Source organism: Papilio xuthus, unplaced genomic scaffold (genome assembly GCF_000836235.2).
Source record: "Papilio xuthus unplaced genomic scaffold, Pxut_1.1 DF825017.1, whole genome shotgun sequence".
Classification (NCBI taxonomy): domain Eukaryota; kingdom Metazoa; phylum Arthropoda; class Insecta; order Lepidoptera; family Papilionidae; genus Papilio; species Papilio xuthus.
The window spans coordinates 6,654,462-6,667,769 of record NW_013533632.1 but is presented as its reverse complement, the minus strand read 5'-3'; the positions used below and the strand labels follow the sequence as shown (position 1 = coordinate 6,667,769).

The following is a 13,308-nucleotide window of genomic DNA, read 5'->3' as shown; positions in this document are numbered from 1 at the left end:
CACGATTGAGGAAAAGTTATAAATAAAACACAAGTTTTTACACGATATTTGATACGTAAGATACATTTTATTAAAACATGTACATTTGTATAAAAAAAAACATTACGATAATCAGTCCTATACAGTCGTTTTATTTTCAAAAAGTACATTCGAAAAAATCTGTTTTTTGAATATATAAAAGATACTTAATGTTAAGGACATTTAGTGCAAAAATACAATAATTTTGTATTAACATTGGTTTTCACTGCCGAATTCCTAAATGAGTATACGTATATCGGATTCTATATGACGGACAGTGAAAGCCTATGTTTATGTAAAGAGAGAAATGATTGCTATACAATTTTTTTATCGATTAGAGAATTATTAACATTAATTATGAAACAAATTGGTTTCAGTTAGGACAATAATTCATCAATTATTTTATTAAACATACATAGTGATTATATAAATATATATACAATAAAATACATAGTACGTTTATGTGATGATTCAATAATATATTAAAACAAATAAATATGGAATGTTAATGAACTTTTGATATAAATATTCCATGAATAAATTTACATCACGCACTTTTGACAAAGGTAAGTAATTTGTAATCAAACATTGTACTTATTGTTTTAATTTTAGTGCCCTTAAAATATTTAATTCCAACGCCACAAATATGTAACATTAGACTAAAATATTAGTAATTATAGAGGGGTCTATCACGAATACTTACGACATGCGTCTTCGTAACAACATAGATAAAAAATATCAAAATTAGTGCGAGATTTGTTGGTGTACTTAATGACCGGTGCGTTCTTTTAAATATTCATTCTAGACCCTTAGAGTATAACATATGGCCACTTGTATTAATATATTGGGAAATCTGATCGAGTCAAAGGGGCGCTACTATCGCGGTTACTTGTCAGAAAAGATGTTAACCTTCATAGGCATAATAATAACATAGAAGAAAAAATATGGCAAGACAGCTTACTATAGACCAACGATATCTGACCCGGTGGGCATAAATCAAAGTAAATTATTATAGCTTATTTCGATCACCCGTCAGTCAAAAAAGGTCGCAATTTCTTTACAACTGTCATGTCATATTTGGCATGTTTTGTGTCAACCGCGATAGTAGCGCCTCTCTTATTAAGCCGAGACATCCTTTTTTGACCATACAATAAAGGTTCTTGTGATACTATTTGACTAACACAGTGGCGCTAGTGGGTTGTCATAATTTAGTTTGACTTATACCCACAAAAAGTGTGAAGTAATGACAATATATAGTAATACAAGTGTTAGTTCAGTGAAGTTAAGGGAAAATTACCTTGTAGATATGTCTACAGCTTTATTTAATATCAAGGATACATCCATGGGTGGAAAGTTTTGCAGTAGTTTCACATTTGATGCAAAATCACCGCTAAGTAGATCATCTCGTACTAATCTGTTGTGAAAAAAAAAAATTACTAGAATGTTCCGAATTTGACAGTTATCATTTCATAGACATAAAATTTCATAGACTAAAGTCTTTGATATGAGTTACTTTTTAATACTTACTCATATTTCGTTAATATTGAATAGAAAATACTAAAATAATAACGGCTTAAATAAATTTCAATTACTTACAATATCATGGCACAGCATATGTAAATGAGAAAATTAAATCTATGTGGATCCGCGAATAGGGAGTCCCAAAATCTTTCGACGTCAGGCAAAGAAAATTCTTGCGACAGTAATAAAGTTAGCCATCTGAAAAACAAAATGTAAGTGCATATTCAAACTTATCTCTGAATAAGCTTTTAGTTAAGCTGACAAATTAATTATACTTTTAAAATTATGACATTTTTACCTAAAGCTGTAATACTGCGGGCGGAGTTCCTGCCTCTCCATACGATCCCAGACGACGCGGTCATTCCTCTTGACGCATTCACTCAACTTGCTCATCATATAATTGATACCACTCTCCGCTTCGTCCAATGTACGTATGAAAAAGTCACGAATTTCCGCCATGAGATTCGTGAAACAAAAGAAACAGTCGGCCTCAGCGTGTTCTATAAATAAAATGAACATATAAACACATTCAGTGCCATAGACAGATAACACAAAATAACAGTGGCGTGGAAAGGGTTAACTGGTTGAATAGAAAGAAATAACTTAAGGGAAGAATAACTAAAAGCTCTAGTAGATGGCGCTAGCGTTAAGTCAACTGTCATCTGTCAAAGTATTAAAACGCCATGCTAATTAATACAAAAAATATATTCCTTATTTATTTTACTAATTTAACTATTTAAAAAAATTCTCATTTTTAAATGTTGAGTAAAATTAGATGGTCCTTGTTATGACTAAAGTACTTTGTATATAAAGTAGATTATTTTTTTTATCTGTGGTATATTTACTACTACAGTGCTGACATCTATAGTAAGCAAAATGCATTTTTTCTTATCAGTGGTGTCTTTTATAGGTTATATTTTCTTCTGAAGGTATAGTCCGATGATCTACTGACGGAGTGAAATGGCTTATCTGCAATCTCTCTTCAATCAAATATATCCTTACCTCTATACTCCTTGTTAGCATCAATAGCAAATGTATGATATATAGGCCCTATAATTTCATTCATTCCTTGGACATAACCTTGTCCGGGGTTCAACTTGGCGTACAAGAACAGCATTCTTTCCACAACCTCCCAATGTGCTTCGCAACCTTCGTTCAATGGAGCATAGTCACCCGTAGTAATACTTTCTGAGCGACGTATTTCATTGCTAAGCTGAAAAAATTAAGAGTAAAAATGACACATTAAAGTTTGATAAAGTTTTATCGGAAAGTCATGTTATGATTAATTTTGTAGTTATAAAATGTTCTGTGTTACGTCTTATTTTGTATCTTAACTAGATAACTATAAATTTAAGCTCTAATAATAATAATTCATATTTATAAAATGACTACATATTTTTATGATAAAGGTAAAGATGTGAAGTTCATAGAAAGGTCTTACTAATTATCAAAAACATTACAACACATTAATTTTAAATGATGTCACACTTTTATTAATATTGTTGAATGTGTAATTTCTATTTTCATTATTTAATAATCACTTTTAAAAATCAAATTAAAAGTGATAACGACTTTAAAATGTTTTAAATTATTAGGTTAATAAAATCAAGGAGAATTCTATTGTATCAGCTTTATAATAAATTTTGTAAGGAATTAAAAAAAAAATGATATGTAGAATAAATTTTGGGTTTTATACCTTTGCAACACCAAGGCCACGCCGTTCCAACGTAGAATATTTTAAAACAGATTGTTCAACTCTTTTATGCAATCTTTTAACTCCATTGCTGTTCACAATCTAAAAAATGAAAAGATATATTGATGATATTCAATTGTTGTCATCAACCTGTGTTACATTAGAATTTACAAAATGTTAACTGTATTAGATTTACTCCCCCATTTTGGAAATTGCAGCAACTTCTATTTATATAATTTATCTTACCTCAAGACAAGGGAATTCTGTTGCCGATTGAAAGAAAGATATATCAGGGCACAGTCTCCTGACATCCTTGTCAATTTGTAACAGTACTTCATTGTCTTTGAAATAAGTACTCCATGAGCTATCCGGGCTGATATTCAAAGGATGATCGGCTGGACCACCAGGAGAGACAATTATCTCATCTAATCACAAACAATCATTTTATTAATAAATCGTAAGAAAGAATTATGGCTATTCTTTAAATGATCTTTGGCGTTACATTGCAGGCTGAATTAGAAAATTACGTAAGAATGAGTTTACTAAAAAAATACCAGTTTTTTTCCTACAATAAAATTCGTCGATTTAAGGGTAAAGGTAATTAAAAAAGAAATATTATGGCCATACCAATAAATTGCTTGTAAAGTTGACGTTTTTTGAAAAGTGTAGATTCTCTTGAAGATTTCTCTTTGGGTACATAATGCAACAATATTCTCCAAACTAACGAACGCAATCCTTTATCATCAGGTACACCTATAAAATAACATAATTTTAATTATTATATTTAAATAATAAAATCAATGTAAGTTTTTCAATTAAGCATTGCTAAAATAATGGACAGGTTATGATGGAATTTTGTTACGGTATTTTTAGGATATCAAAACAGGATAATTTTATGATTTAGTTTTTTACATTACTTTTACTTTGGGATCACAGTGTAGGTTTTAGGTAATTTTATTAAGATAGACCATATGTTATCTATATCAAGCTGTTTTTCCAACTGTGGATGCATTCCGATTTCAGAATCATATTTTTTTCAATTTCAATTTCGGCACAGTCATTAAAAACGTTGACAGATAATAGACATCTCTTGGATCTTCCGCCACCTACTCAGAGCTTTAAATTTTTTTAGCTCCTCATTTAGAAAACAAGCACATAAGTCACATAAAATAAGTTTTACCATTAAATGCCAACTTCTGCAGTTCTTTAATATCAATAACATCTTGCTCCAAAATTTCTTCAAATGCTTTGATTCTGTAAGGAAATAATAAATGTTACTATAAATCTTTAAATTATCACTTGAAATTAGGTAAATACTAATAAGATACAGGTTGCAATGCTTAAATATATTTCAAGCACATATTATACAAAAGAATAAGCTGGAAACTGCATATAAGGATTATAATATATTTATATTTGCTAAACGAATACATTTTACTTAGCCAAGCTTGTGATTATAATTATCACCTAATAGAAAATAGTGTGTATTGCTTTAATTTTATATGAATTAGCAAGAAGTGTAGCAAGTTTTATATTGTGCAAAATAATAATACTCATACTAACATATGGTACATTTTAATGATTTTTTTCAAAAAATGATAGAATTCTGCAACTTGATCCTCTATTTATTTCATAGACCTGTTGCTAAACATAATAATGGCACACAATTTAATGATTATTTTTAATGGAATGATATAATTATCTTCCAATTTCCTAATATATGGGAAAGTAGCACGCCCCCAATTATTACTTTAATTAAGATTCAGCCTGTATAGTGTAAATATTATTTGATTAATTATATACATTTTATTTTAACATATATTACGTTTGTTAATATATCGTATTATTTAATTTATAAATATAAATGACAAAATAAGTATACCTTGCTTTGTGTAAACTCATTTCATAACTCAACTCTAAATTATGATTATACTTGCATAAACACTTCCACCTTAGCGAAATCTTTTCTCTTAGTCAAACTAACTTTACGTTACGACTTAAAAAAATACTGCAACTTCTGTACGGCACTGGATTAATTTGTTAAATATGTTGAATTATTTTAAATGAGAAAATTACAATGCAGAATAATAAAACATACACAGATCAAAATTACCATGGGCTAAGGTGGGTGGGGGTTAAGATTATGTGGCTGGCTGGCACCATAACTGTCACTGTCAGATGACAATTTTTGCGAATATCGATTTATCTAAAAGTTAAGAATCGATTTCAGTTACGTCTTTGTTGAGTAAAATGAGTTGTTGTTCTTTTATATACTGTTTTTTTTTTTTATTTTGACCTTACGTTAAAAAAAAAAAACTATGATTTTACTGTTTTATTATCCAGTTTTCACATTTTGACCATTTTGGCTGAAGTAAGATAATGTTGAAGAGTAGAAATATTAGATATTGTAGATATTGTTTTTTTTCGATGGTGTTTTTTTTTTGTATCAGTTTGTATGTTTTAATAACAGAGGACAGATAAAGTTAAATAATGTTTAATCTTCACTCACATGCGCAATGAAGCTCGTATAGCATTTGAAACCTATTTTACATTACCATTAATATGTTGAAACGTTTATCTTACTATATTTCACTAATATTACAAATGTAAAACTTTGGATGTATGGATGGATGGATACTTGGTTAGAAGGCATTTCCAGAAAGATTCAACGGATCTCGATGAAATTAGGCACAAATGTAGGATATAGTCTGGAAGAACATTAGGATGTAATAGCTACTTACTAAGTTTTTTTTTAATATTGCGCGGACGGAATCGCGGGCAATAGCTAGTTATGTAATAGGAAAAAAATACTTTAAAATTATTACTTTGACTTACCCTTTAATTATTTCAATACACTTGTCCATTTCACTTAGATCGTAACCGGCCCCAAACTAAAAATAAAAACATATCTGTCGTATCGCGATTCGCTTGCTTACAGAATGGCCATTAATTATACGACTATATGTTATGTAAACATAAGGAATAGAAAATCTATTATGAATACGATACTTGAAAGTATCGATAAAAGAGCAATGTCTAACTTTTCGCCTATGGAATATTTTTGAAAGTCAATAAAAGCAATAGCTGCACATAGAGTATTAAATAGAACCCCTCCTAACAGAAATGATGCCTCTACATATATATCGGAGTGAATACGTAGGGCTGCCTCGCACAGCAGGCCTAACGTGATGATCGTGTAGCTTCCGTATACGCCTGTTTTTACAAATTGACCGATAGCTAGTAAATTTAAGCTTTCAGAATTAAGAAAGTACGCGATAAGCATCATGATCAAAACTGCGCCACGCAGAAACATTTGCAAGATTTCGTAACCCATTAAGCATTTTTAATTTAACCGGTGTGGTGGAAATATATACTTTTAGCTATTATATAAACTGATACTTTAAAATATTGTGAGTTCCATAAAACAGGACTTTAATGACATTATGCTTGATGACATGAATAATCAAACTTCTCCCAGAAAAGATAAGAAAAATGATTCACCTGTAGATAAAACAGAACATGAGGAACTTTTTTATTTTTACAAGAGTTGTGATAAATTAATTTTATTTTTTCTATGTTAGTCACGATACGCTTTTTTATATATTTAAATGAATATTTTTAGAAGTTGATCTTAACACAGTTTTTGTAATAATGAAATTCGAATTAACGAAATGACAAAAGCCTAGAAGTAACACCAAATGTCAATTGGCAGCGTAAAGAATTTTATAATGGTTTATTCAATTAATTTACTTTGATTTTAGACTTTTTAAGAGCCTATGCAATACAAATGTCTCTTATTTTCTTATTTTCACTTTTAATTTTATATGGAGTTGTATACAGCGATGAGAACAAAACGCAGAGCAAGGTGGATTATTGCTTACATCCAGACTGTCCTATAAAAGATCAGCATACTTTGTGCGCGGCAAACAATAAAGCTAGTCGTCGTTTATACGTCTCTGGAATGACAACTTGGATGAGGTACCAAATATTGCTGTTACATAATAGACACAGGGACAACATCGCCATGGGCCTCGAAGCTGCTCAACCGCCAGCTACAAATATGAGAAAATTATATTGGGATTACGAACTTGAGGAGATGGCCGAAGTTTGGGCCAGACAGTGTCAAAAGCGCCACGATGAGTGTCGAAACACAATAAGATTTAACGCGTTGCAAAACATGGACGTGCGTCCCGTGGTGCCCAGGGTGACGGAAGCGCAGTTGCTTGCGGACGCTGTAGGGGCATGGTTCTCCGGTTCAAGATCTTTACAACCAGAGAACGTATGGTCATTCAAACTCAGTAATTGCAGCGCACCGGGCGGTTGTAATGCTCATTGGTACTCGGCCGCAGCGTGGGCTTCGACGTGGAGATTAGGATGCTCACAAGCTCTTTGTACAGTTCGGAAACCATCGTGTGTTCTTTTTCGTAAAAGGAGACGAGCACGACTATTTGAAGCTAATGATATGAAAGCTACAACTACATCGACAACAACAGAAAATATTCTTCGTAGGACAAGATACATGACATCTGGACAAGCTTCCCGATTTGAAGATTTTGCGACCACTATTAAAGACAATAATGTGGAGTCCCCTTTATATCGTGGTTCAATGGATAACATTTCGAAAAAGAAAAAACGAAGAGATCTAAAAATCATTGCTTTCACATTCTGTAATTATGGTCCGGCAGGAAACATAGAAGGTTTTCCAATTTATGAAGCCGGCACAACTTGCGCCAATTGTCCCCAAGGCACTCATTGTCGGGATCGAACCCACAGAGCGTTGTGTTCCGTTGTCAACGATCCGGACGGGCAGAACAAATTGATGGACACTAGTTAAGATATTCAATACTTCGTTTCTTCCTTTTATTTTGATATTAAAATTTTATTATAATACACTTCCAGCGTTTTACTCGATAAACCTTCCTTGTAACGTAAGTAGTGGAAAAATATAAGTTAACTCGATTTAAGTCGCTTTTGTATTTCTAATTAATATATGAATCAGTCGTGAGATTTCTTTAGTGTACATTTTATGTTTATTTTGAAGTTCCAATCGTTAACATAGTATTAAGATAAGCGTTTAACCGTTTTTGGTACCATCCGTGTGAAAAGGTCAATTTTAGATAAAAAAAATAGTCTCCAAATTATGGGACGGCAAAAAAATTTAATTGAAGGTTTATAAACTTTTTTCTTGAATAGCCATAAAAAATTAAAGCTAGACAGATTTATCGACATGGTGACTTAGACGTCAATTGATATTCGATTTGATAATAAAGTTTTGTGGAAAAGTAATCAAGTATTTTTGATAGCAAAGTATATAAAAATAACTAGAAATGTTGTCCGCTGCAAAAGTCCGCATTCATGGAATGCAAGATGAGAATTGGGTTATTAAGGACAAAATCAACCAGTACCGTGGACTCATCAAATTGTATGGTAAGAAATTTGATGTGTTTATTAAGAATAAGCCAATAGTGGAGGGATGAAGGTGAAATGCGATATTAAAGTGTGTTTGTAACCAATAACCATGTTAATTCTCTTGAAATAGGTTCCATCTTATACGATACGAGACTTATCATAGTATTCATTTATATATTTTAACTTACAAACGTGTACAGGTTTTATATTTGACGTAGTTGTAAAACTTGTCCTGCAAGAACACATGGGCTACTTATTAAGATTTTTTTCTTTATTCCGCGCGGACGGAGTCGCCGACGACGGCTAGTGTTGTAAGTGGTTTCTATTATTATGATTATGTATTGAATAATGTTGCGATATGTTCGCAGAAAGAGATCGCAAAATTCATGAAGGCGACTTGGCAAAGCAGAAACGACGATATTTACGTGATATCCGTCAACTACGGAAAGACATTACAACAAAAAGGCAAGAGCTCGGCGTGGTGGTGTACGGTGACAAACAATTCCTAAGAAATGCATTTCAGGAGCATAGACGTTTGCAATTAACTTATATGAACAGCCAAGCAGATGTGAGTTTGCAGTCATTACTTTTTAAAATTTACGCTTTAAACAGATTTCTTCCGAAAACTAATAATGTTTTTTGCCAACTAATTTTCCAGAAAGTCTTGGAGAGTATACATCAAGAGAATTTTAACAAAAGGAAGCAACTAGATCGCATAAGATACACGAAGAAAAAGAAAATGGAAAAGTTTCGTCGAATACAGGTTACATAAGCTAATGAATTTAAAAATAAAATTATTTTATTAAACCAGTATTATTTTTCAATAATTTTGCACGTGGCGTTAAAATGATTTTAGCTAGCGTCAGCGGAAATTCGTGATCGCTTATTATACGAGATGGGCGGAAAACTACCAGCCGAGAAAAAGGAACAAGCGGTCGCAAATTATGTCCAGCGTGCAAACATAAAAAAGAACGCCGCTCTTGCTATTAAAGTCATGTATAAGAAGATTTTAGATATTCTTAAAAAGGTTCTTATGCTTTTTTCTTCATTAAACACTTTTATATAGCCTTTAATACACGTTCAAGCATATAGTAAATTATTAATGTCTTATTTGCTTACCACTTAACATGGAGATGGTGTGGTGGCTTCTATTATCGTATCACAAGTCAATTATTTAAAAAATATATTCATGTAGGATTCCTCATACTTCACGGTTGTTCTGGAAGCTCTGAAAGTAGACTGTCGTGCTCAAGGCAAATGCTTAATGGGTGCAACTGAAATGGGGCAACTAGCTATGGAGTACTTGGACGACAGGAAGTTCGAGTTTAACAAATTGGAGAAAGAGATAAAAGCAAACATGAAAGAGAGGGAACGTACTTTGAAGCTTGTGCGCCGGGAAGTCGCTTACTTAACTGATTCTTTTCCTAATTTAATCCGTAAAGAGGTATGTTATTATAACACGCTATTGTATTTTATCCATTGCCAAATATTAAAAAAAGCGTCTGATTATCAAAGAAACTAATTAGTTTATTTCAAAATTTTTGATTTAATGTACAAATTTGTGAAAATTATCGAAATCGAAAATTTTTCTGATTTAATTATATTTATATTTTTTCACAATTGTGCCTATATTTGATTACGTCATAACATAGTATAGATAAATAACCGCAATAGAAGTGTTGGTGGTTATCTAAGCTTCTGAAACTATCTAATCACTAGTCGTCTAAAGGAAAATTGAATTGCAACATTCATTTATTTTATGATTGCCTTGTTATCACTTGGATTCATTAAGGGGGGGCAATTATTAAATAAGTATAACCAATTTTAGGAAGCAACAAATCTCGATGAACTTTACGAAGAACAAGAGAATGTCAGTCTCCACTCTGTGCATTGGGAACTCGAAGAAGTGATGAGCATTTGCAAGAACCTTCAGCGCGGAACATTGGTGTCGGCATTTGATCAAATACTTCTTAGGTTAACCGACTTTATATTTTTTTACGAAGTTGTGAATAATACCTTTCCTTTTTGATCCGACATGTTCCTTTTTCCAACATGTTCCTTTTTCCAACCTTTATGACGAAACCAATATTTATTATAATATCTGTAAAATGCGAGCGTAATAATCATAATACGTACTAAATACCTTTAACTCAATTGTGATAACTAAATTAATACTAGTAGGTCATTGTTTTCTTGATGTTTTAAGATTAAAGGAACAACAATATCAATCGGAACGTTTGATGACGCAGTTGACACAAAATAGTATGAAGAGGAACGCGTTGATTGAAGACCGTAAGCACGCTATACTGATGCTTGATTCATTGAAGAATGTAGGACAGGAAACAACGGCACAGTGAGTACTTAACAAATATTCAAGGTGAATTATGGTCAATTTCGTGAAGAAACTAATTTGCTTTGAAAAATTGAACTAAAATAGGAATAGAGAAGCATTATTTTAATAGCACGCAGACATGGAAATTTTGTAATAGGATTAACTTTTCCATCACACCATATAAAATATAAAACTGTAATTTATTGTTACTTCAAATACTCAGTTAAATATAATAAAAAAAAACAGATTAATTAAGAAATCGATTGGACTTTGTACAATTTTTTAGGTATATACTAGAGAAAGATCATTTGAAATCATCTTTAGAAGCAGAGGTTCGCGAAGAGAAGAATCTTAAGAAAGCTTTAGATGAAAAGGGTCGACTTATTATTGAAATGAAAACATCGTTACAACAGATAAATCAATTGCTATCGAGTGTTGGTGAGTGGCAATGTTATTCCTTATAGATCTATGTCAATTGTAGTAAAAATGCAAAGACATATTGATACTTTATCACGGTCAGTGTGCTTGCTGGCTTGACGGTTTAAACATTACACCAATGGACACAGACCATTTTGTATTAATTGGTGTTTCTAATGAAGATAGTACATATAGTTCCTTCTTCAAAAATGTAAAGAAAATATACTTAGGATTTAATTCTGATGTTTAATTTGGTTTAGGTGCTCCGAATGTCCCTAGATCACCGCCAGCAGTTCCTGCAGCTATCCAATACGCGATGGATGAATCTATTCAACCCGTCCCTGAAGTGGAAGCTGATTGTAAGTAGTGGTATCTTCATTTTACTGAAGTTTCTTGGTCAGTATACAAAATTTTTGCTGCAGTATTTTGAATTAAACAATATTGTATCTTACAGTCGACAAATTGGTCTTGAACGCACGACAGAAGTTGAACGTTTTGATTCAGGCGATAGCTAAAATGGAAGTAACGAGTGAAATTCGTGCAAATGCCAACCTGTTCTATCACAACATACTGGCGAGGTCTATGCGCGACAGTTACAAGGATGAAGTTGTTGCAGAAGGAGGTTTGTTTGGACTTAAATATCTTTTACTCAATATCTGCCAGTGCGTGATGTTATCTAATCTTTGATCTTTCAAAAAAATTGTCAATTCAAATTCTAAAGAATGATATAAAATAGTAGTTTCCAAGATTCTTTTTCTGCTACCTCATGCCGGAAATTAGCATTCCTTTTGTATCCTAACTTAAGATAACCGAAACTTTTGAACAATTGGTTAAAGAGACATTTTTTTCCGCAGGCTTGATCGAGTTTGAAATTGAAGATCCGAACGTCCCTAATCATGCTGTTATCAAATTACGTAGCAAACAGTTGGTAGAATCGCAAGTCAGTGAGTTCGATGTACCGGACCAGCCTGCGAAGAAATAGATAGGGAATTTCTACGGGGGCAGAACAACGATGCAGTGTAGTAGAAAAATGCATTACTACTATTGAACTTCTATTATTATATCCGCTTTCGAAATTATCATAGCGTCTTAACCAATGTATACTAGCAGTACTTCAATTATTTAAAAGTAGTCTAATATTTAAATTATTAGATAATTTGTTATTCCTTTAAATTGTTTTGTAGCATCTTGTTTTCTTCTTTATAGTTGTTATTAGATTGGTTTCGTATAAACATAGAGAAAAAAAAATCAGGATTTTTAATGTAAGTTATTGGCTGTATAGAATTTTCTAAAATTTAATTTTACTGTCAAAGTTTGAAAATTTTTTTTCCTAATAAAAATAATTAAGCAGCAAAGATATTTTAATACGTTGCGAATCAAAAAAATTGAACACGTTAAATACAGGGGAAGTAAATATTGAAAAAATTACATTTTTAAACTTTTTATTAAAAAATATCTTCATGAATCCAATAAATTATATACGAAATTATAAAACCGTTGTCCTAAATAGCGTTTAGCTCGTTTTAAACTTACACGCAAATTAAGGTTCCGTAGTTGTTTATATTCCAAATAATTTTATATTCTATTCTACGTTCTAAATAATAATAGCGAAATTAGCAATGCTAAAAAAGTACCTTAAACCCAGAAGCATATATTAATTAAAATTAGCCATATTAGCAATGCTAATAATACCTTAACCCCACAAGCTTAATCTACATGTGAAAGATAATCGAAATGAAGTATCTTTAACTTATACAATTAGAGGAAACTATCAATTATAGTTATAAATCCAAAACAATACTTTTTTTGAAATAAACACGCTCTATATCAACTTTTTTGTGAACTTGAGCGATTTTCTTACACATTTCACAACTTGTTTGTACATTGTCTTTATATTTTCAAATTTATAAGCAAATAT

General features: G+C 31.7%; 3 protein-coding genes across 5 annotated transcripts; 2 read left to right on the top strand and 1 right to left on the bottom strand.

The window, feature by feature from the left end:
* Positions 1-1,052: 1,052 nt before the first annotated feature.
* Positions 1,053-6,660, bottom strand: LOC106126438 (TBC1 domain family member 13). Of its 3 annotated transcripts, none has more exons than XM_013324110.1 (10): positions 6,505-6,660; positions 6,068-6,123; positions 4,413-4,486; positions 3,860-3,985; positions 3,479-3,657; positions 3,236-3,334; positions 2,542-2,752; positions 1,838-2,039; positions 1,615-1,737; positions 1,053-1,432 (listed from the first exon to the last, which is right to left on the bottom strand). In XM_013324110.1, the coding sequence occupies exons 1-10, from the start codon at positions 6,571-6,573 to the stop codon at positions 1,312-1,314; spliced, it is 1,260 nt and encodes a 419-aa protein (XP_013179564.1). In that variant the 5' UTR covers positions 6,574-6,660; the 3' UTR covers positions 1,053-1,311. The 3 variants fall into 3 exon arrangements, with proteins under 3 accessions (XP_013179564.1, XP_013179567.1, XP_013179566.1); XM_013324113.1 differs by lacking the exons at positions 6,068-6,123; positions 6,505-6,660 and adding exons at positions 4,796-4,876; positions 5,115-5,369; XM_013324112.1 differs by lacking the exons at positions 6,068-6,123; positions 6,505-6,660 and adding an exon at positions 5,115-5,369.
* A 248-nt stretch (positions 6,661-6,908) lies between these two features.
* LOC106126179 (venom allergen 5) lies at positions 6,909-8,098 on the top strand. Its single transcript, XM_013323671.1, has one exon. It carries the CDS (start codon positions 7,020-7,022, stop codon positions 8,064-8,066), a length of 1,047 nt encoding a protein of 348 aa, XP_013179125.1. The 5' UTR covers positions 6,909-7,019; the 3' UTR covers positions 8,067-8,098.
* Positions 8,099-8,454: 356 nt separating this feature from the next.
* On the top strand, positions 8,455-12,679 carry LOC106126166 (uncharacterized). The gene is made up of 11 exons (XM_013323654.1): positions 8,455-8,659; positions 9,010-9,209; positions 9,300-9,404; positions 9,498-9,668; positions 9,837-10,085; positions 10,470-10,615; positions 10,848-10,994; positions 11,260-11,411; positions 11,651-11,749; positions 11,845-12,012; positions 12,245-12,679. The coding sequence occupies exons 1-11, from the start codon at positions 8,560-8,562 to the stop codon at positions 12,370-12,372; spliced, it is 1,665 nt and encodes a 554-aa protein (XP_013179108.1). The 5' UTR covers positions 8,455-8,559; the 3' UTR covers positions 12,373-12,679.
* Positions 12,680-13,308: the final 629 nt, after the last annotated feature.